This window comes from Cyprinus carpio, chromosome A1, assembly GCF_018340385.1.
Source record: "Cyprinus carpio isolate SPL01 chromosome A1, ASM1834038v1, whole genome shotgun sequence".
Taxonomy (NCBI): Eukaryota; Metazoa; Chordata; class Actinopteri; order Cypriniformes; family Cyprinidae; genus Cyprinus; species Cyprinus carpio.
Window position 1 is genome coordinate 36,883,719 of NC_056572.1, and position 26,851 is coordinate 36,910,569.

The window sequence follows — 26,851 nt, forward strand, 5'->3', positions numbered from 1 at the left end:
ATATGTAATTAATATATCAAATATCTTTTTTGCATTGGTTTAAAAAAATATGTTTAAATTATCTTTATTATTTAAATTTACATTATAAATAGTACAATGATGATGATGATGAATAATCCTCCAGATGTTGCTGCGATCACAATCACATTCCTACTAGCTCGATGATGAACTGAAAGAGAAAGATCATCATAATTAACTCTCCAAACTGATGAATGATGTGAAGATACAGGAGTGTGTTAATAAAAGCTTCACCTGTGACAGTAACAGCGTCTGATCTCTGACATCCATGTTGATTGTGAGCCTCACAGTAGAAGCGTCCACTCTGTAGTGCACTGAAACTCTGTCCAGATCCAACAGCTGAGATTTGATTCTCCTTAAACCAGCTGAAGTTCAGAGCAGGAGGGTTTGAATCACTGCTGCAGATCAGAGTCACTGAATCTCCCTCCACTATTACACCACATCCATTTATGGACACCACTACATTTCTTGGAGCATCTAAAATAGAAAGAATTAAACATCTCATCAACAGTGATAAAACACACTTAAACGAGTGGATCTATTGTCAGTTCTTGCACCAGCATTCACTTACACATCACATTCAGCATCACAGCATCAGAGTATTTCTCTCCATGTTCATTGATGGATCTGCACTTGTATTCTTCACTGTGATCAGAGCTGATCTTTGAGATGCTGTAGATTCTTCCAGATCCTAGAAATGTTCCTTCTTTAAACCAGCTGAAGTTCAGAGCAGGAGGGTTTGAATCACTGCTGCAGCTCAGAGTCACTGAATCTCCCTCCACTATTACACCAGATGGACTGATGGACACTGAGACGCTCCTGGGTGGGTCTAAAAAAAACAAACAAGCAAACATGAAAATTCACAACAAATACAAGAAAAAATTAAGTGCAGATGATCATTAACTCACACATGATGTTTAAAGTCACAGCTTCAGAGTATTTCTCTCCATGTTCATTGATGGACTTGCACTTGTATTCTCCACTGTGATCAGAGCTGATCTTTGAGATGCTATATGTCTGTCCATAATTCAGATATGTTCCTCCTTTAAACCAGCTGATTTCTGAAGGAGGATTTGAATCACTGTTGCAGTTCAGAGTCACTGGATCTCCCTCCATTATTTCACCAGACGGACTGATGGAGACTGAGGCACTCTTTGGAGGATCTAACGCAGAAAAAAACATCGATGTCATTAAGTATCATAACAGGTGTCACGAATCCGGTTTCTTGGACTTCCGTCCGATCGCCACCAGACGTCACTTGTCCACCTCATTGACTCTCTCACTACACAGACTGTTGCACGTCAACGTGGACTACATTTCCAATGCACAATTTCACCAATCACACGCTCTAATGAAACCAATCACACTCACTATGTAACACCCACTCAGTTCCTGCTCAGATTGCCGAGTATTATTTAGCATATATCAATGTTTAGCTGATAGCTACAGAACCTTATGGAGCCTGCTTTAGTTATCCTAGCCTTATCTGAGTCTTGCCTTGTCTGTTTTCTTGTGTTCTTATTATTGCCTCTGTCTCTCGGATTACTCCTCTTGTCTTGCCCTGTTCGGGTACTATTTACCCCTGTCTGGACCTTTGCCTTGTACCTGGATTATCCCTCTAGCCTCACCCTGTTGGATTGTATTCTACATACCAGTTTGCACCATCTGTTTGTTCAGTTCCAGTCACTGAAATATCTACCAGTTCAGTTTCAGTTAGCACACCCACTTTTGAACTGTCAGTCTATCCCATATCAACCCATGAGTCTGTTTGTGAACTGTTTTCCTGTCTGGCTTCAGTCAGTGAGCCTGTTTTTGAACTGTCTGCCCATCCAGTTTCAGTCAGTGAGACTGATTATGTACTGTCAACCCAACCAGTCTTTGTCAATGCACCCAATCTTGAATGGTCTGTCTGTCCAGCCAACTCTCAAGGAGCCCAACACAGCACTTTCAGCCCTGTCTATCACTGCCCAAGAAACCACCTCTGTACTCTTACCTGTCATGAACCCAGAAACTAAGAAAGCACACAATGTCTGCCCTGTTAACCCTGTCACTGCCAATCCAGTTCCCGTCCTGTCTATCAAACTCAAGGAGACTGTTAAAGAACTATCTGCATGTCATGTTCCGGGCCTTGAGACCATAAATGCACTGTCTGTCTCCTGTGTTTCAGTTTTCCCTAGACTCACTCTGATCACTCTGGCCCGCTGTGGTGGGGTTCTGTCTGGATATGGTGGTCTTATGCTCTGCTCTGGTGAGCTCCTGCTCCGTCTGCTCCACCCTGGCTCCCTGCTCTGCCAGTTGCATCCTGGTTCTTTGCTTTGTCCTGGCTTCCTGCTGCACTTGTTTCGCCTGGGTGCCCTACTCTGTGTAGTATAATGCATGATAAGACACTTGTTCTTTGCTTTGTTTTATTTTATATAAGAAGGTGTAACATTAAAATACATAAAAGTGCACATTATAAACACACACCAAACTCAAGTACATACGGAGGAAGGGGTTCTAGCAGAGCAATCACAGTGCTTGAAGTCCGCGTAGAATTGACGTGCTGTTAGATTTTTGGAGAGGTGCACGTCGGGCTACAGCGTAGGTTACGGCGTAGGGTGTGCGTCTATGCGTAGGCTGCGGTGTAGGTCTGATGCAGAAGTATAAATCAGCCTTTAGTCTTAGCTAACAGACGTAAATTAAAAAAACAAGATCTCACAACAGTATTAATTTTCCTGTCCAACTTTAGGTCACTATCCAGAAGAAATCCCAGATTTTTTACAGTAGATTTAACAAAACCAGTCAAAGAAGTTGTTTTTAAGCACATCATGCTTTCTAGGGCTGAACACATCAAATTCAGTTTTGTTTTCATTTAGCTTCAAAAAATCTGCAGCCATCCAGCCCTTAACATTATGTAAGCATGCTAAAAGAGCATCAATTGAATTAGAATTTAGCTCTTTCACAGGCAAATAAATCTGCGTATAATCGACATAACAGTGGAATGATACTCTATGTTTCCGAAAAATAGCCCCCAACGATAGCATATACAGGAAGAAAAGAATTGGAGCAAGAATTAATCCTAGTGGGACTCCCCAAGGAAGATGTAATCTTGAAGAATTACAGCCCCTAAAACTAAAAGAAAAAAATCTGTCTGTGAGATAAGACTTAAACCATTTAAGCACATTCCCTTTTATGCCAACCCAGTGTTCTAAGCGGTTAATTAACATCTCATGGTCCACCATATTGAACGCTGCACTGAGTTTAGCGTATATCACCATTTAGCTGATAGCTACCTTACGGAGCCTGCTTTAGTTTTCCTAGCCTTACCTGAGTCTTGCCTTGTCTGTTTTCTCATGTTCTTATCATTGCCTGTGTATCTGGGATTACCCCTCTCGTCTTGCCCTCTTCGGATACTGTTTGCCCCTGACTGGACCTTTGCCTTGTTCCTGGATTATCCCTCTAGTCTCGCCCTGTTGGATTACGTCAACTGAACCTCACTTGTTTACCCGACTGCTCTTGCCTTGTCTTCTACATACCAGTTTGCCATTGTCTGACCCATGCCTGTTTCTCACCACATCTTCTAAACAAAGCTTGCAAATAGATCCACACATCTCACATCTCATTCGTCCCATAACAACAGAGGTGTAGCGTTTGAATATGCAGGGTATACACATGCATATGGGCTCGGGCTGTTTGGGGGCCAGGGATCTTTTAATTCAAAAGAGGTAACAAATTCTTAATTCATGGCCTAAATAAATAAATATATTGTCTGCATGTCATGTGCAGGGCTCGGTAATTTCTTGTGAGCATTTGTTATACACTCAACGACACTTTATTAAGTACACCTATTCAATTGCTTGGTAACACAAATTGCTAATCATCCAATCACATGGCAGCAACTCAATGCATTTAGGCATCTAGATGTGGTGAAGACGACTTGAATTAAGAATTAAGGCAGTTCTGAAGGCAAAAGGGTGTCCAACCCGGAACTAGCAAGGTATACCTAATAAAGTGGCAAGTGAGTGTATTTCTGTCGTAGAACTATGTGAAAACACTGCATTGCCATGGCCAAATAAAATAATTAACTTTAATAACAAATAGTTATATTGTTGGCTTTTCTGAATTCAGTGTTATCTTACGACTGTTATGACTATTCACAGGCTGTTTTATAGACAAATTTCGAAACACTGATTGATCGACTGATTAGCCTACATGAGAGATTTTTTTTCAACATGGTTTCTGATATTCATTCATGTTTATCTCGTGCTGGAACTTATAGAAAAATAGATGATTTATCCATGTGCCGCTTGAACTGAATACAGTGGTCTCGTGCCACATTAAAGAGCGGAAAAACACATTTATTGTTTGGCTTATTATTATTATTGCATTTATTGTGTGGCTGGCCCGCTACAAATAATGAATAGACATGAAAACAAGTGAAAAAAAGTGAAAGTGACGTGACGTGACATTCAGCCAAGTATGGTGACCCATACTCAGAATTTGTGCTCTGCATTTAAACCCATCCGAAGTGCACACACACAGAGCAGTGAACACACACACACACAAACTGTGAACACACACCCGGAGCAGTGGGCAGCCATATGCTGCGGCGCCCGGGGAGCAGTTGGGGGTTCAGTGCCTTGCTCAAGGGCACCTAAGTCATGGTATTGAGGGTGGAGAGAGCGCTGTACATTCACTCCCCCCACCCACAATTCCTGCCGGCCCGAGACTCGAACTCACAACCCTTCGATTGGGAGTCCGAACTCTCTAACCATTAGATGAATAGACATGAAAACGTTGAATAACATAACACGCTTATTATTATTATTGCATTTATTGTGTGGCTGGCCCGCTACAAATAATGAATAGACATGAAAACGTTGAATATTCAAACATTTATACCGCCAATAAACAGCTTGAGAATAGTCATGTAATGTTGTTTACCTCAGAAAAGACAACAATAAGCAGCGTTGGAGCCCACATCAACCTATAACGTTTTGGGGGGCCCGTACAAATGTTTTTGCTTATGGGTCCAGGGCTAACTTGCTATATCACTGTATCACAATAAATCTGACATCATATAATATGTTTGGAGGATTTCATGTCACAGTTACTGAACCATAATTAACTCACACATGACATTTAAAGTCACAGCAGCAGAGTATTTCTCTCCATGTTCATTGATGGACTTGCACTTGTATTCTCCTCTGTGATCAGAGCTGATCTTTGAGATGCTGTAGATTCTTCCAGATCCTACAAACGTTCCTCCTTTAAACCAGCTGAAGTTCAGAGCAGGAGGGTTTGAATCACTGCTGCAGCTCAGAGTCACTGAATCTCCCTCCACTATTACACCAGATGGACTGATGGACACTGAGACGCTCTTTGGAGGATCTAACACAGAAAAAAAAAAAACATCAATGTCATTAAGTACCACAACAGGTGTGTAGCGTCTGGTTATGCAGGGTATGCACTGGCATATGGGATCGGGCTGATTGGGGGCCCACCGAGCGGGACCATTTAATTAAGAAGAGTGAACAAATTCTGAATTCTTGGTCTAAATAAATAAATAAATACACTGTCTGCATGTCATGTGCAGGGCTCGGTAATTTCTTGTGTGCATTTGTTATATTTCTGTCGTAAAACTGAGTCATTTTTTAAAACTTTGTGCAAACACTGCATTGCCACAGCCAAATAAAATAATAATTATATATATATATATATATATATATATATATATATATATATATATATATATATATATATATATATATATATATATATTGTTGGCTTTTCTGAGGTCAGTGTTATCTTACGACTGTTATGACTATTCACAGGCTGTTTTATCAATGGTTTCCGAAACCCTGATTGATCGACCGATTAGCCTACTTGAGACATCCGTTTAAATTGTTCAGATTTTTTTCAACATGTCTTCTGATATTCATTGATGTTTATCTCGTGCTGGAACTAATAGAAAAAAAGATGATTTATCCATGTGCCGCTTGAACTGAATACAGTGGTCTCGTCCCATATTAAAGAGCAGAAAAACACATTTATTGTTTGTATTTCGTGATAAAATTCAGCATTTGAAATTGGCAGCATTTGAGCCCACATAAACCTATAACGTTTTGGGGGCCCCGTACAAATTTTTTTTGCATATGAGCCGGGGCTGACTTGCTATGCCACTGTATCACAATAAATTTGACATCATAGACTATGTTTGTAGGATGTAATGTCACAGTTACTGAACCATAATTAACTCACACATGATGTTTAAAGTCACAGCATCAGAGTATTTCTCTCCATGTTCATTTCTGGACTTGCACTTGTATACTCCACTGTGATCAGAGCTGATCTTTGAGATGCTGTAGATTCTTCCAGATCCTACAAACATTCCTCCTTTAAACCAGCCGATTTCTGCAGGAGGGTTTGAATCACTGCTGCAGCTCAGAGTCACTGAATCTCCCTCCACTATTACACCAGATGGACTGATGAATATCACTGGTTTCACTGAAGGATCTACAGGATACATACAGGTATTTGAAATATTATTTTTAATCTCCAGTTCATCATTGAAGGCCTCAAAATGTAAAGGTAAACTTCATGAGATCAAGATCTTCCAGACCAGAGTAAGTCAATAATGTCAACTGAAAGAGTCATTGCCATAAAGTACAAGAAAAGCCCAAATATTTTTACCAGTGTGGTTAATACACTGTAAAACCTGACAAGTCACAGTAACTCAAACCGTTTGAGTAAACAGATTGCCTTTACTTAAACCATGTAAGTTTTAAAACTTTGCAATTATGTAATCAAGTGATTAATTAAGTGCTGATTGAGCATTAGTGATAAAACAGCTGCTGTTAACAAACAGAATCACCAGCTCCACTTATTAATAACCAGACTGACTTTATTTCTGTCAGACGTCTACAGAAGATCTTATTGAGAATTAACTAAGGTTTAGATGTTGATTTATTGTTTCATTTGAAGTAACCATGTTAGAGATCAGTATTTGCTTTAGTTGGGCTCTTGACCCTTGAGTTCTATCTTAGATTATTTTTTTTGGACGTTGTAACCATGTGTTTTTGGAACATGTTTGTTATAACTCAAAAAACCCAGAGAAAATATGATCAGGTATTGGTTGTTGTACAGCATATTGGTGATGATAATCATCAGTTATGGAGCAGTTCAGAGTTCAAAATCTTACAAAATAGATGTTCTATATTTAGTTCAGTTGATTACAATATGAGCCATTCAAAAAGTCAGTGGTTCTTTTTAATCAGTTAATATAAAGGACTATATAAAGGACTTTCCAAACAGTTTGGTCTTCTATGGTGTCAATTAGTCACACACAGACATCAATAATCAGAATGTGAACCTCAACAATGGTTACGAAAAAAAAAGAAAAAAAAAAAAAACATGCTGCAATGCATGCTGGGTACTATTGTACTACAAAACTCATCCATGGCTCCCAGCATGCTCTGCTGCATTGTTTTTTTTGTTGTTGTTTTTTTATGGTCACCATTGTTGAGGTTCATATGCTGATTATTGATGTCTGTGTGTGACTAAATGACACAACATGAAAACCAAACTGTTTGGAAAAATCTTAATATTAACTGATTATCACAGAACCACTGGCTCTTAGAATCACTTTTACTGTAAACAATTCAACTAATTACACAATATCTATTTCATCAGAGATTACACTCCAAACAGTTCAATAATCAATGATTATCATCATCAATATATAGTATAATAACCAACATCTAGGTACTGGTTAGATTAAAAAAAAAATGCTAACCTGAATGCACTGTAAGTTGCTTTGGCTAAAAGCAGCTTCTAAGAGTGTGAGTGTGTGTATAACACCTGATGATATTTCCTCTGGGCTTTTGAGTTACAACAAATGGTTACAACAGCCAAAAAAAAAACTAAGACAGAAATCAAGGGTCAAGAGCCCAACTAAAGCAAACACTGATCTCTAACATGGTTACTTTAAATGAAAACATAAATCAACATCTAAACCTTAGTTAATTCTCATTAAGATCTTCTGTAGACGTCTGACAGAAATAAAGTCAGTCTGGTTATAATAAGTGGAGCTGGTGATGCTGTTTGTGGGGTTGTTTAATCAGATCTTGAGAGATTTAATGTATTTTATTTCATTTTATTTTATCTAAGGCTGTGTCTGAAGTAGTTCTTGTGTTTCTCTTTTCTTCAGTAATTCTGTTTGTTAACAGCAGCTGTTCATCACTAATTCACAATTATCACTCAATTAATCACTTAATTATTTTAATTGCAATGTATATCTTCTTTCAGTGAACTCAACTGAATTAAGTTCAGAGTACTCACAACTATTATTTTTAAAAACTTAAATGGTTTAAGGCAATCGGTTTCCTCAAACGGTTTGAGTAAACCTAACTTGTCATGTTTTTAAGGATATTTGTTTACACAAAAAGGTTTGAGTTACGTTACTTGTCGGGTTTTTACAGTGTGTTAGTTTTAAAACTTAAATGGTTTAAGGCAATCGGTTTCCTCAAACGGTTTGAGTAAACCTAACTTGTCAGGTTTTTAAGGATATCTGCATACAAAAACGCCTTGATTTAATTTAATCATCTTTATTTACAGTGTATCACTGGAGACTTCAAAGAAAAAGGTACACAAACTAAATAAAATATACACAGTACTTACATCTGACATCAGGCAGCACACATGGTGGTATGGGATAGGGAATGAGTGAGTATGGACAAGTATAATAGCAAATGGGGAATGTTGACCAACAAATGCAGTAATGGCTGCACTGTAAAACCTGACAAGTCACAGTAACTCAAACCGTTTGAGTAAACAGATTGCCTTTACTTAAACCATGTAAGTTTTAAAACTTTGCAATTATGTAATCAAGTGATTAATTAAGTGCTGATTGAGCTTTAGTGATGAACAGTTGCTGTTAACAAACAGCATCACCAGCTCCACTTATTAGTAACCAGACTGACTTTATTTCTTTCAGACGTCTACAGAAGATCTGATTGAGAATTAACTAAGGTTTAGATGTTGATTTATTGTTTCATTTGAAGTAACCCATGTTAGAGATCAGTGTTTGCTTTAGTTGGGTTCTTGACCCTTGATTTCTGTCTTAGTTTATTTTATGGGCTTGTAACCATGTGTTTTTGAAACATGTTTGTTATAACTCAAAAAACCCAGAGAAAATATGATCAGGTATTGGTTGTTATACAGCATATTGGTGATGATAATCATCAATTATGGAGCTGTTCAAAATCTTACTAAATAGGTGTTCTATAGTTACTTCAGTTGATTACAATAAAAGCCATTCAAAAAGTCAGTGGTTCTTTCATAATCAGTTAATATAAAGGACTTTCCAAACAGTTTTGTTTTCTGTGGTGTTAATTAGTCACACACAGACATCAATAATCAGAATATGAACCTCAACAATGGTTACGAAAAAAAAAAAAAAAACATGCTGCAATGCATGTTGGGTACTATTGTAGTACAAAAACCCATCCATGGCTCCCAGCATGCTCTGCTGCATTGTTTTTTTTTTTTTTTTATGGTCACCATTGTTGAGGTTCATATGCTGATTATTGATGTCTGTGTGTGACTAAGTGACACCACAGAAAACCAAACTGTTTGGAAAGTTCTTTATATTAACTGATTATCACAGAACCACTGGCTCTTAGAATCACTTTTACTGTAATCAATCCAGCTAATTACACAACACGTATTTCATCAGAGGTTAGACTCTAAACAGTTCAATAATCAATGATTATCATCACTAATACGCAGTATAACAACCAACATCTAGGTAAAAGTTAGGTAAAAAAAAAAAATGCTAACCTGAATGCACTGTAAGTTGCTTTGGATAAAAGCAGCTTCTAAGAGTGTGAGTGTGTGTGTGTGTATAACACCTGATGATATTTTCTCTGGGCTTTTGAGTTACAACAAATGGTTACAACAGCCAAAGAAAAAACTAAAACAGCAATCAAGGGTCAAGAGCCCAACTAAAGCAAACACTGATCTCTAACATGGTTACTTCAAATGAAACAATAAATCAACATCTAAACCTTAGTTCATTCTCAATCAGATCTTCTGTATACATCTGACAGAAATAAAGTCAGTCTGGTTATTAATAAGTGGAGCTGGTGATGCTGTTTGTGGGGTTGTTTAATCAGATCTTGAGAGATTTAATGTATTTTATTTCAGTTTATTTTATCTAAGGCTGTGTCTGAAGTCAGTTGTAGTTCTTGTGTTTCTCTTTTCTTCAGTAATTCTGTTTGTTAACAGCAGCTGTTCATCACTAATTCACAATTATCACTCAATTAATCACTTAATTATTTAATTGCAATGTATATCTTCTTTCAGTGAACTCAACTGAATTAAGTTCAGAGTACTCATAACAATTAGTTTTAAAACTTAAATGGTTTAAGGCAATCGGTTTCCTCAAACGGTTTGAGTTAACATAACTTGTCAGGTTTAAGTGAGGCTGTGTCTGAAGTCAGTTGTAGTTCCTTTCTCTCTTTTCTTCAGTAATTCTGTTTGTTAACAGCAGGTGTTCATCACTAATGCTCAATTATCACTCAGTTAATCACTTAATCACTTAATTGCAATGTATATCTTCTTTCAGTGAACTCAACTGAATTAAGTTCAGAGTACTCATAACTGTTAAGTTTTAAAACTTAAATGGTTTAAGGCAATCGGTTTCCTCAAACGGTTTGAGTAAACCCAACTTGTCATGTTTTTAAGGATATTTGTTTACACAAAAGGTTTGAGTTATGTTACTTGTCGGGTTTTACAGTGTGTTAGTTTTTAAAACTTAAATGGTTTAAGGCAATCAATTTGCCTCAAATGGTTTGAGTAAACCTAACTTGTCAGGTTTTTAAGGATATCTGTTTACTCAAATGGTTTGAGTTACTGTGACTTGTCAGGTTTTACAGTGTGTAAACATCCCAACAACAGCGGCCATAAACACCTGAAACCATAAAGGGATAGTCACGCAAAATATATATATTTTTTCATAAATACTATCCCCTCATGCTCATCATATGCATATTGTGCCAAACACTTACTGATTGATTGATAATATTTTATTGTCCCTTTTAAGGGAAATTTGTTTTGGGCAATACATATGAAGCTGAATAACAAGATAACCACATCAATAACATTCACGCAGTCATGTCCTTTACACTAGAATTCAACACTCTTGTAGCTGAAGGAACAATGGAGTTCTTGTAGCATATTTATCTAAACCTGTGAGTGATGAAACATTTAATAGATAGAAGTGATTCAAATTCTGGACAGAGCACATGAGAAGGGTCCAGAGTCATTATTAAACTTTAGCTCTGACTAAAGTTATACTGTATTATTGATAAACACACACACTCACACACACACACACACACACACAAGTTTGTCAGTTAGGATTCAACAGGGAGTCCAATGATTGGCAGACCCCCAGCTAAAGAAATTACCAAATAACAGGTTTACTTAATAAGCCACAATGTAATGTTTGTTAATTATTCAATGACTCACCATGAATTATGAACAGTATCACAAGATGAAGAAGAGCCATTCTGACTGATGCCACTACAAGATCAAAATAATACACATCATGAGAAAAACACAATATTAAGCTTCAAAATCTGCATAAATCAGTTTCCATGAAGAATATTTCCTATTGAATAAGTCAGTGGGTTGTACAACAGTATTAATCAGACTATATTCACATATTAACCATATATTCACACATTAATATTGACACATTAACTCTTACCGTGTTCTGGTGAGTGTGATCTCCAGGAGCCGTTACACTGACTTCACATGGTTAACATGATTTGTTTTAAAATATCCATGCAGACAGAAATTTTTTTTTGTGGAGGCGGTGCAATTATGTAATCAAGAGTTAAAATTTATACTGCACTGTAAAACCTGACAAGTCACAGTAACTCAAACCGTTTGAGTAAACAGATTGCCTTTACTTAAACCATGTAAGTTTTAAAACTTTGCAATTATGTAATCAAGTGATTAATTAAGTGCTGATTGAGCTTTAGTGATGAACAGCTGCTGTTAACAAACAGCATCACCAGCTCCACTTATTAATAACCAGACTGACTTTATTTCTTTCAGACGTCTACAGAAGATCTGACTGAGAATTAACTAAGGTTTAGATGTTGATTTATTGTTTCATTTGAAGTAACCATGTTAGAGATAAGTGTTTGCTTTAGTTGGGCTCTTGACCCTTCACTTCCGTCTTAGTTTATTTTATTTTTTTGGGCGTTGTAACCATGTGTTTTTGAAACATGTTTGTTATAACTCAAAAAACCCAGAGAAAATATGATCAGATATTGGTTGTTATACAGCATATTGGTGATGATAATCATCAATTATGGAGCTGTTCAAAATCTTACTAAATAGGTGTTCTATAGTTACTTCAGTTGATTACAATGAAAGCTATTCATAAAGTCAGTGGTTCTTTCATAATCAGTTAATATAAAAGACTTCCCAAACAGTTTTGTTTTCTATTATGTTAATTAGTCACACACAGACATCAATAATCAGCATATGAACCTCAACAATGGTTACAAAAAAAAAAAAAAAATGCTGCAATGCATGCTGGGTACTATTGTAGTACAAAACCCATCCATGGCTCCCAGCATGCTCTGCTGCATTGTTTTTTTTTTTATGGTCACCATTGTTGAGGTTCATATGCTGATTATTGATGTCTGTGTGTGACTAAGTGACACCACAGAAAACCAAACTGTTTGGAAAGTTCATTTTATTAACTGATTATCACAGAACCACTGGCTCTTAGAATCACTTTTACTGTAATCAATCCAGCTAATTACACAACACCTATTTCATCAGAGATTAAACTCCAAACACTTCAATGATTATCATCACCAATATACAGTATAACAACCAACATCTAGGTAAAAGTTACTTAAAAAAAAAAATGCTAACCTGAATGCACTGTAAGTTGCTTTGGATAAAAGCAGCTTCTAAGAGTGTGAGTGTGTGCATAACACCTGATGAAATTTTCTCTGGGCTTTTGAGTTACAACAAATGGTTACAACAGCCAAAGAAAAAACTAAGACAGCAATCAAGGGTCAAGAGCCCAACTAAAGCACACACTGATCTCTAACATGGTTACTTCAAATGAAACAATAAATCAACATCTAAACCTTAGTTAATTCTCAATCAGATCTTCTGTAGACGTCTGACAGAAATAAAGTCAGTCTGGTTATTAATAAGTGGAGCTGGTGATGCTGTTTGTGGGGTTGTTAAATCAGATCTTGAGATATTTAATGTATTTTATTTCAGTTTATTTTATCTAAGGCTGTGTCTGAAGTCAGTTGTAGTTCTTGTGTTTCTCTTTTCTTCAGTAATTCTGTTTGTTAACAGCAGGTGTTCATCACTAATGCTCAATTATCACTCAATTAATCACTTAATTATTTAATTGCAATGTATATCTTCTTTCAGTGAACTCAACTGAATTAAGTTCAGAGTACTCATAACAATTAGTCTTTAAAACTTAAATGGTTTAAGGCAATCGGTTTCCTCAAACGGTTTGAGTTAACATAACTTGTCAGGTTTTAGTGAGGCAGTGTCTGAAGTCAGTTGTAGTTCCTTTCTCTCTTTTCTTCAGTAATTCTGTTTGTTAACAGCAGGTGTTCATCACTAATGCTCAATTATCACTCAATTAATCACTTAATTACTTAATTGCAATGTATATCTTCTTTCAGTGAACTCAACTGAATTAAGTTCAGAGTACTCATAACTGTTAAGTTTTAAAACTTAAATGGTTTAAGGCAATCGGTTTCCTCAAACGGTTTGAGTTAACCCAACTTGTCATGTTTTTAAGGATATTTGTTTACACAAAAGGTTTGAGTTACGTTACTTGTCGGGTTTTACAGTGTGTTAGTTTTAAAACTTAAATGGTTTAAGGCAATCAATTTGCCTCAAACGGTTTGAGTAAACCTAACTTGTCAGGTTTTTAAGGATATCTGTTTACTCAAACGGTTTGAGTTACTGTGACTTGTCAGGTTTTACAGTGTGGCCACTCTTTCTTCCTGGAAAAAAAAAATCAAAATAAATTCTGAAGAATGTATAAGTTTCCGATGAAACGTATCTTAAATAAGATTATATGTCAGCACTTTGACCACAGACAAACAAGTTATTCTTCAACATCCTTGAGAGATTTTTTTTCTTTTTTTACTTCAGTTTATTGGCAAAAAGAGAAGTGACAGTAAGTGGTGGGAACTAGGTGTGGGTGGGACAGGAAAATCCCAACCCCACAATGAATCAGAAACCACTGACAGTGTCTCAACGCACGCTACTGATCAAAATAATCAAAATAATGCCTGTGTTCTCCCCAGCTCTACAGCAGCCCACATTTTTCTCATTTAAATCCAGTTTTACCCAACACTGAAAAAAAAAATGCAATAAATAAATAATACAAAAAAAATTGCTTCATTATGTCCAACGTAGACAGCCTTAGACTGTCTACATTAATCCAGATACATTTAAAAATGGTGTTTTCATTTCAAAATGCTCTCCATCCACATCCAAGCTTCTCATCCACACTCAAATGTCAGAAAACGGTCAGAATACTTTGCATGCATAAAACCTCATAAATGCTCAATAAGATGATACAGAGACATTTTACGCTTTCACACAGTTCTTCTGGCAGGATCACTTTATTTATGAAAATATCTCACCATTCACTGATGCACCCGGGTCACACTATTATATGTTTGATCTAAAACACAGCTGCCTGTATGTTTTGCCACAGAACAAGAATTGCAAATTATTTTTCTGTCATCTTTGCAGGACTGTAAGAAGAGTCTACAAAATAACATAGCACATGACAGGCACAATACCGGTATAAACATACTGTAGATATCTATTTAAAAAACTCTCAGTGGGAACACGTTTATTAATTACACTCTGACTGTTTATTTATGACAAACATGAACACAATTCTTTACTTTCTACAGGACCTTTGAGAAACATCTCTTCACTAGAGAATGAAAACTCTAAAGAGGCGTTTTCATCAAAATGTCTCAATGTGGGCTTGTCCAACGTCAAAAAGTGGAGTGAAGATTAACTTCTGCTTGCCGTTGTGTCTTGCTATGTGTCTACATCAGAAAAAAAGACATTTACATGTACATGGGTTTGCAAACATATATTAAAAAACACATTAATAATAAAATATAGTTTTCTAAGATTTCTGTCAATGTAACAACTCACATAATCCATATTGTAACAGAAAGAAACGACTGTGTAATAGTGTATCTATTGACTACTGAGGATATTTTTATATCTTTATTTACCTGTGGATCCCACACTTACTGACTGATTCTCATATTCAGAAGATCCCGACTGGTGAACAGCAGGTGTGGGAGGGACAGACTACGTGAAAAAATACATTGGTTATTTGAAAGAATAACTTGCTTTTGACAGCACTTTTGCACATGTAGTTTTTGATATTTCACTTACTGTGAGTGTGTCGTATACGCCAGTAGATCTGAACTTGATGTCTATAGCTGTATATGTGCTTACACTGGGATCACCGTTCTACAGGAAAAGATGGAGAATATATGTGTGTGTATATATATACATCTGTAGGAAAAACTAATTTTATTATTTTATTGATTTTATTCTGCGTTGCTTTGATCATCTCACCTCATACTCGTGTATAGTAGATCTTCTCTTTATCCTTTTCCTGTTAAAAAAGGAAACACAAGTATTTAATTGTTTCATATTAATAGTCAAATATATTTTATTCATTAGTTTGAAAGTAAATTATGTTTATATACTCTTTATTATTTTATTTACATTACAAATATTATAATGATGATGATGATGATGAATAATCCTCCAGATGTTGCTGCGATCACAATCACATTCCTACTAGCTTGATGATGAACTGAAAGATGAAGATCATCATAATTAACAAACTGATGAATGATGTGAAGATACAGGAGTGTGTTAATAAAAGCTAAAACAATTGTGCATTTGGAAATTTTAAGGTGCCGATGATCATTAACTCACACATGATGTTTAAAGTCACAGCAGCAGAGTATTTCTCTCCATGTTCATTGATGGACTTGCACTTGTATTCTTCACTGTGATCAGAGCTGATCTTTGAGATGCTGTAGATTCTTCCAGATCCTACAAACATTCCTCCTTTAAACCAGCTGATTTCTGATTACTGATGAAGATCACAGGAAACTCTGGAGGATCTACAGGTTAAATACTTTTAAATATTATGTTTAATAATCATTTTATCAACGAAGGCCTCTAAGTTTCAAGGAAAAATCTGAGCTGAAGCTTTTGTATGAATACTGAAACTGTAAACATGTGCATGGGTCACCTGATCATGATTCCCTCACAGTTAATTTCAATTAATCTCAATTGTTTTTAGCTGAGTTCAGATCTGGACTTCATGTGATCAAGTTCTTCCAGAGTCACTATCACATCTTTTTTCATGGACCTCACTCTGAATTGTGCCACGTAGGAGCCAAAATTAGGTGCTACTGTACTCAAAATATTTGTATATGACTGTAGATGTGACTGTGAAAACCCATAAAGCAGAAATAGTCAAACCTTTTCATTTCAAGGGGAGCCCACATATTTTTGCTAATGTAATTTACATCACAGAAACCTTAAAAAAAAGTAAATATACACAAAATAATACATACATCTGACATTCAGCTGCACATCACAGATTGTAACTGTGTCCATGTAGAGCACAGCTGTATCTGCCTGCATCCTCTCTTCTGACTGACTGCAGCAGGAGTTGATTGTTTCTGTCTCTTCTCTCAGTTAATGGCTGTGAGTTTCTGTACCAGATGAATGTTGGTCTGTCAGTCAGAGTGCAGCTGCTTTTACATGTCAGACTGACATTATGACCCTCTGTCACTCTCTCAGGAGCCTCCACCTGAAGATCTGAACACAACACACACATTATATCTAGTGCTGCTGTCATACACTGCTTATTATTCAACATAATGCACAGAAGAAGAGCTCAGCCTCATGAAAGTCACCTGTGACAGTAAGATTCACTCCTGGAGCACCAGTCCATTTTCCATCAGGTTTATCAGTGATGAATCTGAAATAGTACATGTGTTGGTCCTTCTGTGTCACATGACTCAGTCTGATGGTGCATTGTGTGTCTCCCAGATACTGAAGCCTCTGTCTGTATTCAGGATCCTCAGACAGATCTGGAGGCTCTTCACACTTTCCAGGGTTTTTGGTCCAGAACACTTTCATGATTGTATAATCAATACATTAAATATAAATTTTATTGTTACTTTCTGCGTGCTTTATTATAATTATGCCGAACACACACACAACATTAAACAGCTTTCCATCATCATCCAATGACACTTATTGATAACTAAACCTAATATGCTTAAACAACAGGAAATGAAGATGGCATATTGTATTGTTGTTGTTGTTGTGCATCTCTCTGACCGATTAGCAAATTACATATTTATTTTCTCTCTTAATGTTGTAGGACTTTATAATTTCACTTGCTTTTGCACATATTAGGATTGGAGAGATTTTCAGGTTTAAAAAAAGAAAAAAGAAACTTGGTTTTAATACTGGCTGCCTTTTCTTCCTGGAAACATTCTCTCAATTTTGAGACATATCTTGCATAAAACTGGATGCCGTCATTTTGACCACAGACAGAGAAGTTATTTTTTTAATCTACTTGAGAGGTTTTGTTTTTGCAACTCATTATTTCTCTGAAGCTGAAGTTCCCCCACTGATGGAGATGTGATGGAGAAAGTATGAGATGGGAAAGTTTATATTTCAGTGCTTTTGCTTACAAATGGTGCTCAGGGAATTCCAAGTTTTTTTTTTTTTTTTTTTTTTTTTTTGTTAGCAAACGCAAAAAACACTGAAATATAATTTTTAATACATATGTCCCTTAGGGTCTCCATAACTTAAAACTTGAATGATTACAAACACACGCACACAGTTTCACTACAAATAATCATCATCAGCCACTTTGACGGTCCAGGTCAAACTCTATCTGTATCCACTGTTGTGAGCATTTTCCTGTTTATATATAAACATGGTATTATGCAAACATAAATGACTTTGTTTTGAAATACCCCATATTAACTGAATATTAATAGTAACCCAGCAATCACATATGCTATGTTATTTTGTATTTAATGCCAGCCTAGAGCAGCTCACAAAACAATGAGTCCTACTAGGTATATTGATTTGAGTTTAGCTCCTCAATGACCTGGAATTGACTACCTAGACTTCAACAGAAGTAAATAAAGATTTAAAGAACTGAAATCATGAACAAACAAAGCTTGAGTTTGGTGAAACTGATACATTTATTTGGTCACAGAAACATTTGAAATCAAAATTTGAATCATTTCATCCTTAAACACATTCCCACATCACATCACAGCATCATTTTTATTTTTTATTTCATCTGTTCACCTGATTTAAGGAATAACATGCCATAAATGTTGTTAAACTGCATTCTAAATTAAACAGCCAAACTTTCAATGACATTAATTAATATTTGTTCATATTCAGCAAATATCTTTGGCTTTTGCTTTTCCCAGCAGCTGAGATGAACACAGGCTTCATGACGGTCTGTCATTCATCTGACGTGGCTGTAGATCACAGAGACCTCTTCCACAGTCTCCACATCCGATCGCCTGAAACAAAAAGAAATAAAGAAACAAGAAAGAAACAAGATGATGTTATGCATCACATTACATGATGATGAAGTCATTTTAAAAATTCAGCCACCTTGTATGTCAGGTTTCTGATTTAGCATTAAGCAAAAGGATCAAACTGAAAGAACTATAAATGTATCCTTTCATCATAATTATGACAGTGAGCAGATGGTGACAGAAGAGTTATTTTTGCACCTCACGGCAGCAGCAGGTTGGTGGATCCTGAGATTGTCGTACTGGTTTTCGCTCTCCTCTGCTCTCTTCATCGGTTTGTTTTTGTGATGCTGGACAGTCGCATACTGGATCTCCTCAGCTTCTCTGTCTCCATCTCTTCTGGGTTTGCTGAATGAAACGCTGGCATACGGAGTGGCATCACAAATGGCTGATTCAGACACGCGAGCGTCCCTCTCAGTTACGTTAGAGTACAGGTCATCCTGATATAAATGAAAATGAATTATTACACATATGAAACCTAACTAAATGTACACGACATATTTCCAGTCCTGTCTGGATGATTCACCTGTTTTACTGTGACATCTTCAGCTTTTGCACCTCTTCGTTTTCTCCTGCTTTTATAGACATTAAAATTACAAGCTGAGTTTTAAAGATTTATTACTTATAATTACATGAGGCAATTCCACCTGCACTATAACTGAAAATGACTCTTAATCAAACTTACATTATGAACACGATGATGATAATAATGAATAATCCTACACATGCCACTGTGATTCCCAACCAGACATGCCAACCCAGACCATGAGGCACTGAAAGATGAAGAATATGAGTTAAGATTGACTCTCAAACCTACAACTGTCATGATCCTTTATAAAATAAAACCTTCACCGGTTACTGATAGCGCCGCTGATCTCTGAGATCCATGTTGATTGTGAGCCTCACAGTAGAAGCGTCCACTCTGTAGTGCACTGAAACTCTGTCCAGATCCAACAGCTGAGCTTTGATTCTCCTTAAACCAGCTGAAGTTCAGAGCAGGAGGATTTGAATCACTGCTGCAGCTCAGAGTCACTGAATCTCCCTCCACTATTACACCAGATCCAGTTATAGACACTGAGACGTTCCTGGGAGGATCTAAAATACATAAAACATTAAAATTCACAAAAAAATATTCACATCATTACCTCATTATCTTCAACACTGCTTCAATTTTACTTCAACACAGTGTGGACACATATAAACAAAGCAATCTTTCACACTAAAATCATGTTAACTTTTTATGTTCTTTTTTTCACATCTTGTGGATATACTATTGAAATTTAGTATTTTTAACATTAATTAGAAAATTATGAATTTGTATGTGAACAATGTGCAGATGATGATTAACTCACACATGATGTTTAAAGTCACACCAGCAGAGTATTTATCTATATTTTCATATCTGGACTTGCACTTGTATTCTCCACTGTGATCAGAGCTGATCTTTGAGATGCTGTAGATTCTTCCAGATCCTACAAACATTCCTCCTTTAAACCAGCCGATTTCTGTAGGAGGGTTCGAATCACTGCTGCAGATCAGAGTCACTGAATCTCCCTCCACTATTACACCAGATGGACTGATGATGATCACAGGATTCTCTGGAGGATCTACAGGAGAAATATTTGAATTTTAAACTCTAAATGAAATTAGTACTACCCTGATGAAAAAAAAAATAAAATAAAATAAAAAAAAACAGCATGGCTTCTGGTTTGAGCTGCTCATGTGCTGGTCCTAAGCAACTAACTCCTTCAGGACCAGCACATGACCAGCTCAAACCAGCAGCCATGCTTCAAAACATACCTAACCAGCATATGCTGTTTTTTTTTTTTCAACAGGGTATACATGCAGTACTACAGTCAGCATACAAATATGAACATTAGATATATAGGAATACTTACACAATCAAATAATCTAATGCATTTTGCACATGTGGTCTGGGTCTGGCATTGCTTCACACTCAAGCAATTAACAACATTAAATATTTTTGAGTATGTGTTTGAGTATATCTCTAAATCAGTTCAAAATAGCATTTGTTGTATATTACTACACACACAAAGTAAAAAAACAAACAAACAAACAACAAAAAAACATATATATATTTGATATATAATATTTTTTTTTTAAATGTGTATTATTTGAAGTAACTGGGAGTTTACCCATGTTCCCAGAGTCCTATATTACCCAGTTTAATGGTCTGTTAACACTAACCGGAGGTAAGATTTTTTCAAAGCCCAGGACTTTCCCTAACCCTTACTCAAGGGCCATTTTACAGAAGTTCAACTGAACAACACTGACAGAGACCCCTTTATTCATTGACCTGATGTTGAGAAGCTTTTGAATTTGTGGAAAACTTGTTTATCCAAGACCGTATGATAAATGAATATAAAACATCAACATCTAAACCTCTCTCAATAAGAGCTTCTCTAGTCATCTGACAGAAATAAAGTCAGATTAGAAATGAGTGAAGCTGCTCTGCTGAGATCTTGAAAGATTTAATGACGTCTTGTATTTCAGTTGATTTCATCGTCGTCTGTGTCTGAAGTCAGTTGTAGTTCTTGTGTTTCTCTTTTCTTCAGTGATTATGCTTGTTAACAGCAGCTGTTCATCACTAATGCTCAATCAGCACTTAATTAATCACATCATTACCTAATTATCTTCAACACTGCTTCAATCTGACTTCAACACTCTGAGTGTGGACATATTAAACACTGAGCAGCGTTAATTAAACACTGTGGATTTGTTGTGATGAAATTTCACAGACCAACAGTAAATCTGACAGCTCCTTTGCATTGTTATGGAATACAAAAAAAGTTGTAAAATTTTGTATATATTTTTAAAGCAATCTTTCACACTAAAATCATGTTAACACACTTTTTATGTTCTTTTCTTCACATCTTCTGGATATACTATTGAAATTGAGTATTTTTAATGTTTATGTATCGGCCCTGTTTACTTCTATTGTGTGTGTCTCACTTATAAACCTGATTTATGCTGTTTTAAAGAAAAGGGATGAGTGACTGAAGGAAACCTTTAAAGAAAATACTTGCATCTGATATTCAGCTGCAAAGCAGGAGAGATGTAACTGTGTCCATGTAGAGCACAGCTGTATCTGCCTGCATCCTCTCTTCTGACTGACTGCAGCAGGAGTTGATTGTTTCTGTCTCTTCTCTCAGTTAATGGCTGTGAGTTTCTGTACCAGATGAATGTTGCTCTGTCAGTCAGAGTGCAGCTGCTTTTACATGTCAGACTGACATTATGACCCTCTGTCACTCTCTCAGGAGCCTCCACCTGAAGATCTGAACACAACACACACATCATATCTAGTGCTGCTGTCATACACTGATTATTATTCAACATAATGCACAGAAGAAGAGCTCAGCCTCATGAAAGTCACCTGTGACAGTAAGAGTCACTCCTGGAGTACCAATCCATTTCTTATCAGGTTTATCCGTTGTGAATCTGAAATAGTACATGCGTGAATCTTTCTGTGTCACATGACTCAGTCTGATGGTGGAGTTCTGCTGTGTGTCTTCCAGATACTGAAGCCTCTGTTTGTATTCAGGATCCTCAGACAGAGCTGGAAACTCTTGATCAGAATTTTTAACATTTGTTTTGGTCCAGAACACTTTCTTGATCTGATATCCATAAGGGTAAGTAAAAGTGCAGCTCATTGTCACTGTTGACCCCTGCAGTGCACAGATGTGTGAAGGACTGTAAATCACACCCCATTGACCCCCACCATACTGGCCATAAATTCCTGAAACACATAAACATAAACACGAAAACATATTGAAAACACCAGTCTATGAGTCAGACAGGACCATAAAAGTTCATAAAATTGTTATACAAAACTGGTGTTTATGTAAATATTAAACTATGTAAAATTTGCAGAAGATGATGAAATGCAGGAAGCATAATATTAACCACTAACCATGAACAACATTCTGCATTAAATGCTAATAAAACATAAACAAGATTATTTGATTCAAAGGGGGTTTAGCTTGTTCAGCACTTTTCCTGCAGCTCCCAGCAGGACTAACTGGACCAAACTTTTGTACCTTTATTTATAATATTGAGATTTAAGTCCCATGGCATTCACAGAGAGACTCACCTGGAATCATGAGCAGAAACAGCAGAGGAAGAGGAGGAGCTGTAATCAGTGACATCACTGCAGGAAACAGTATGATATTTAACAGTGGAACACCTCATCTTTAGTTTCATTAACATAACCACATTAGAATATTGTACTATAAACACTGTAAAAATTAATAAAATATTTTAATTGGTATTAACTCTATATAATAACTCTTAAAATCTTCACTGTTAGTAGATTTACTTTGTTGAAACTCAAGTACACACAAGCACTAGATGTTCAGAGATCATGAAAGAGAAGTCTCTCACTTATGTTTCTTGTGTGACTAGATATTCATTAGTTAAACAAGTATTTATTACTGAATGAGCGTAACTCTTACCGTGTTGTAGTTTCAGCCAGTAGATTCCAGGAGAGTGAAACTACAAATGCAAGCTGAAAACTTTCTTCTGCTGTTTTCCTTCCCCTTTTTAAAGTATATTTTTAACTGTCTGCCCCATAATGAGACCAGGACAATCCAAACAAAACCACTTACAAAAGATTCACACGAATTAAACCACTTTCTAAAAACACAAATAAAAATAACTCATTCAGTAAGACTGATTAAAAATGTCTAAATACATGACTGCAGCTTACAGGCAATAATCAAATGACACTATGAAGCTTTCAGTGTAAAAGGGAAATTTGCTGTCACATGGTCAGATGCTGTTAATCAGTTTCCTGAACACTCTTTTGCAGAAAAGTGCTTCTTCATTTTTACAGACAGTAAGTGTTCGCACAATAACATCAAAATGTTTGTTTAGACGCATGTTCAGTTATAATCTTACATTTCTTTGAGGCAGGAACATGCAATTGCTTTGCCTTATAAAATAATCAGATTACAATATATAAATCAATAAAACAAATAAATAAATACTAAAAGAAAAAAGTTAAATAAAACAGTAACTCAAAACTAAAGTTAAAAAAAAGTCATATATTAAAAATAAACAAATTAAATTAAAAGAGTAAATATGAAAAAAGACATGAAAATAAACAAATAAATGAAATTAAAACTGCAAAATAAAACCAATAAATAAATAAATAAAATACATATAAAAATAAATTAAAAACAGTAAATTATAAATCAATTTTCTAACCTCGAGGGTGGCCAGACTTTTCCTCCGCTGCCCTGAAGAGGGAGCTGTTTTTCAGCTCAGACTGAGACTGTGTTTGTGTTTACCAAGGAAGTGTAACACACACACACACACACACACACACACACACACACACACACACACACACACACACACAGAATATCTACCTAGTATTTAGTGTGAGAACATGTAGTGTGAGTTGAGGTTGAAGCAGGCCGTCATGAGAACCTCCACATCCATCACTTTCTCAGGTACGACATCCGTCACAATATATTCAGAGAGAGAGTGGCACTTTTTATTCTTCACTGTGCTTGATGTCATTGATAAACACCACAATTCAGCAGACTAACTGTGAGATGACGTCTGTCAGCAGTTCTTGGTCTTTCAGCGCTGTGGCTGACTCGCTGGCTGTGAACATCACTGGATCTGTGAGGAGCAACACCTCAGTCTCCTGCAGCTATCCTGAAACCTACCAGATCAACAGCAAGTACTTCTGCCAGATGAGCGGCTCGCTTGCTCCAGGAGATCTTCAGTGTGTTCACACCACACAACCAGAGTCCAGGTCTGCAGGAGCGAGACTGGCTCTTCTGGACGACCTCAGCGCTCATGTTCTCATGGCAAATGGCAGATATTTTAAGCAGGTCCTTTTACATTGTGCTCGCAGACTTACTGTCAATGATACAATGAAAACCTTAATAAACAGCAGGAACATTGAAAACCTTAATGATGACTACAAAAGCACATCCATGTCTGTTTCTCATCAACCCGTGTTATGATTATAATTGAGAACACTGTCTGTTTGGCATCATGAACACTGACGTATAACAGTGCTGGGGATTTCTGAAGTGCTACTGAGTCTCATATGGGTTTCAGATGGGATGTGATACAGCATGGTCTTCCTCTTACGCGTCTCATAATGAGTCAGTGTGAGAGGTGAATTCACACACACACACACACACACACACACACACACACACACACACACACACACACACGGGGTAAATGAATGCCAGCAGAGGATTTAGTATATGAGGATGAACTACACACCTTTCACTTTTGTTTTCTATGCAGAACATCCACCAGAGCGAACCACAGACCTGTTTCCAGAAGAACCTGCCAGTGAGATTACGACACACACACACACACACACACACACACACACACACACACACACACACACACACAAACAAACACACAAAGCATGCAGTTTTGCTTTTTTTAAGCAAGTCACTGTTGGCTTTGCATGGACAGAGTGTTACCTGAGGTTCATGATGATGGTGGCTGTGTTGTGTGTGTTGCCCTGTGTTTCGTGTGTCTGTTTGGTCTGTTCCTCAAACACAAAGATCACTGTAATTCAGGTGAGCAGATCTCTGTGGATCATCTCAAACACACCAACACCATCTGAATCATTTGAAACCACATGATCTACAGTTCAACACATGCTGATATGTCTAAGATACATCATCACTCACATTCTGTTGAAGTCCATGATACTTTAATGGGAAAGTCTTGGGAGTAAAAAAGCTGATATAATGCCAAAATATAATATAATTTTATGGAAGCAAAGTTTACTTTAAAAACAATTCATTTCAGTATCATTTTAAAGTGATAGTTAAAATGTAAACAAGAACAAACAAGACTACACATCTATTCATGGGGGGGGGGATAAAAATATGGATCATATGGTGCATTAAAGTCATTTTGGACAGATCATATTTATGAGTTGAATGCATATGAATGCCATCAGAAGCTGTTATTATGAGCGGGGAAACTCAAAATTTTCTTTAAGCCCTGAGTTTCCAAATCAGTGAGAAAACGTGGGATGCAATGAATGCAGCCAAAGACTAAAGCTATGCAGTTTTGATGGTAAATTTGTTGAAATTAATAAAATGTTGTTGTTGTTTTTTTCATGTACAATAAAAGTAGGCCTATATAAATTGCATATACAAAATATTATATTTATGTATAATTACCATAGAAAATATAATGATTCAGTTTACATTACCTTCATAAACTGAATAAAAACAGAAAAAAGCAAAAACACAATGATGCACATTCTGTATTCATAATTTTGTAGATGTAGAGTTACTCATCAATACAAACTTCCCAGGAGGACTTGACTGCACCCATATAACACATTATACTGACACGTTTAAGAAGAATGATTCACTTAAATCTTTAAAATCTGAAATGCTTTCCTCATCAGGTTCTCAGGACTATATCAAACCCAGTGGAGGTGAGTTCATATACTTCTACAGCATATCAGCATATCATTTCCTGATGAATTTGACTATTTGTATGTCCTTCATATACTGTAGGATGACCACCAGAGAATAGACCATGATCTTCCAGATGTCCCCAAATTTCAAAGTGAAAAAGAGGAACTTTACAGACCCACAAACACAGAATCGGTCGACGGAGACTCCTACATAGATGTTGTTTCAACACAAACAAAAGATCAGATCTACACAGAACTGGACCGCAATGGACAGAGTCACGTTTATCAGAGTCTCACAGCTGATTCTCTTCATGAATCGATCTATCACACTATTGAGCACCACTGACTGAACACTGAATCCTCACCAACAGCCAATCAGGATCCTAGATTCTCTGATCATCCAAACTTCAGTCAGCATCCAAACTTTTTTGTGTTGCTTTCACAAAATCAGCTTAAGATGGTATTTAATTATTAAATGAATACAGAAATTGTTCTCATTTGTCCCACATAGTTTTATTAAGCAGCAACTGTCTAATAAATTATTGTAATGTTATCATTTTTACTATCATCTTTGTCTGCTCTGTGTTTTGCATCTGCACTGGCATTTCTTCCTTGCTGAAAATATTGAAATGTCCCTAAACTTTCTCTGAAAACAAGTTTTATTAGCTTTCGCAGCTTTACTTCACATTAAGTCATCTATAAAGAA

The 26,851-nt window shown here is 36.4% G+C and overlaps 2 protein-coding genes across 3 annotated transcripts; both read right to left on the bottom strand.

Annotated features, from left to right (window-relative positions):
• Positions 1 to 8: 8 nt before the first annotated feature.
• Positions 9 to 17,277, bottom strand: LOC109106323 (B-cell receptor CD22-like; the record flags this gene model as incomplete). The annotated part of the gene is made up of 12 exons (XM_042768607.1): positions 9 to 24; positions 88 to 169; positions 253 to 495; positions 590 to 847; positions 927 to 1,181; positions 5,131 to 5,388; positions 6,259 to 6,513; positions 8,677 to 8,785; positions 15,349 to 15,408; positions 15,682 to 15,721; positions 16,725 to 16,947; positions 17,046 to 17,277. Coding segments are annotated over 12 exons (2,031 nt in total), but the record flags the coding sequence as incomplete, so codon positions are not given.
• A 1,060-nt stretch (positions 17,278 to 18,337) lies between these two features.
• On the bottom strand, positions 18,338 to 23,669 carry LOC109064269 (B-cell receptor CD22-like). Of its 2 annotated transcripts, none has more exons than XM_042764982.1 (10): positions 23,177 to 23,669; positions 22,816 to 22,872; positions 22,099 to 22,461; positions 21,752 to 22,000; positions 20,057 to 20,311; positions 19,557 to 19,799; positions 19,390 to 19,477; positions 19,231 to 19,276; positions 18,906 to 19,144; positions 18,338 to 18,689 (listed from the first exon to the last, which is right to left on the bottom strand). In XM_042764982.1, the coding sequence occupies exons 2-10, from the start codon at positions 22,868 to 22,870 to the stop codon at positions 18,632 to 18,634; spliced, it is 1,596 nt and encodes a 531-aa protein (XP_042620916.1). In that variant the 5' UTR covers positions 22,871 to 22,872; positions 23,177 to 23,669; the 3' UTR covers positions 18,338 to 18,631. The 2 variants fall into 2 exon arrangements, with proteins under 2 accessions (XP_042620916.1, XP_042620913.1); XM_042764979.1 differs by having other exon boundaries at positions 19,231 to 19,279; positions 23,177 to 23,666.
• Positions 23,670 to 26,851: the final 3,182 nt, after the last annotated feature.

Excerpts from the sequence above, each read along its gene's own strand:
- LOC109064269 (XM_042764979.1), bottom strand. The coding sequence starts at position 22,870 with ATGTCACTGATTACAGCTCCTCCTCTTCCTCTGCTGTTTCTGCTCATG. Across the intron at positions 19,800-20,056 it reads TGTGACTTTAAACATCATGT|ATCCTCCCAGGAACGTCTCA; the intron begins GTGAGTTAATCA and ends TATGTATTTTAG. Across the intron at positions 19,280-19,389 it reads ATCATCATCGTGTTCATAAT|CAGGAGAAAACGAAGAGGTG; the intron begins GTAAGTTTGATT and ends TGTCTATAAAAG.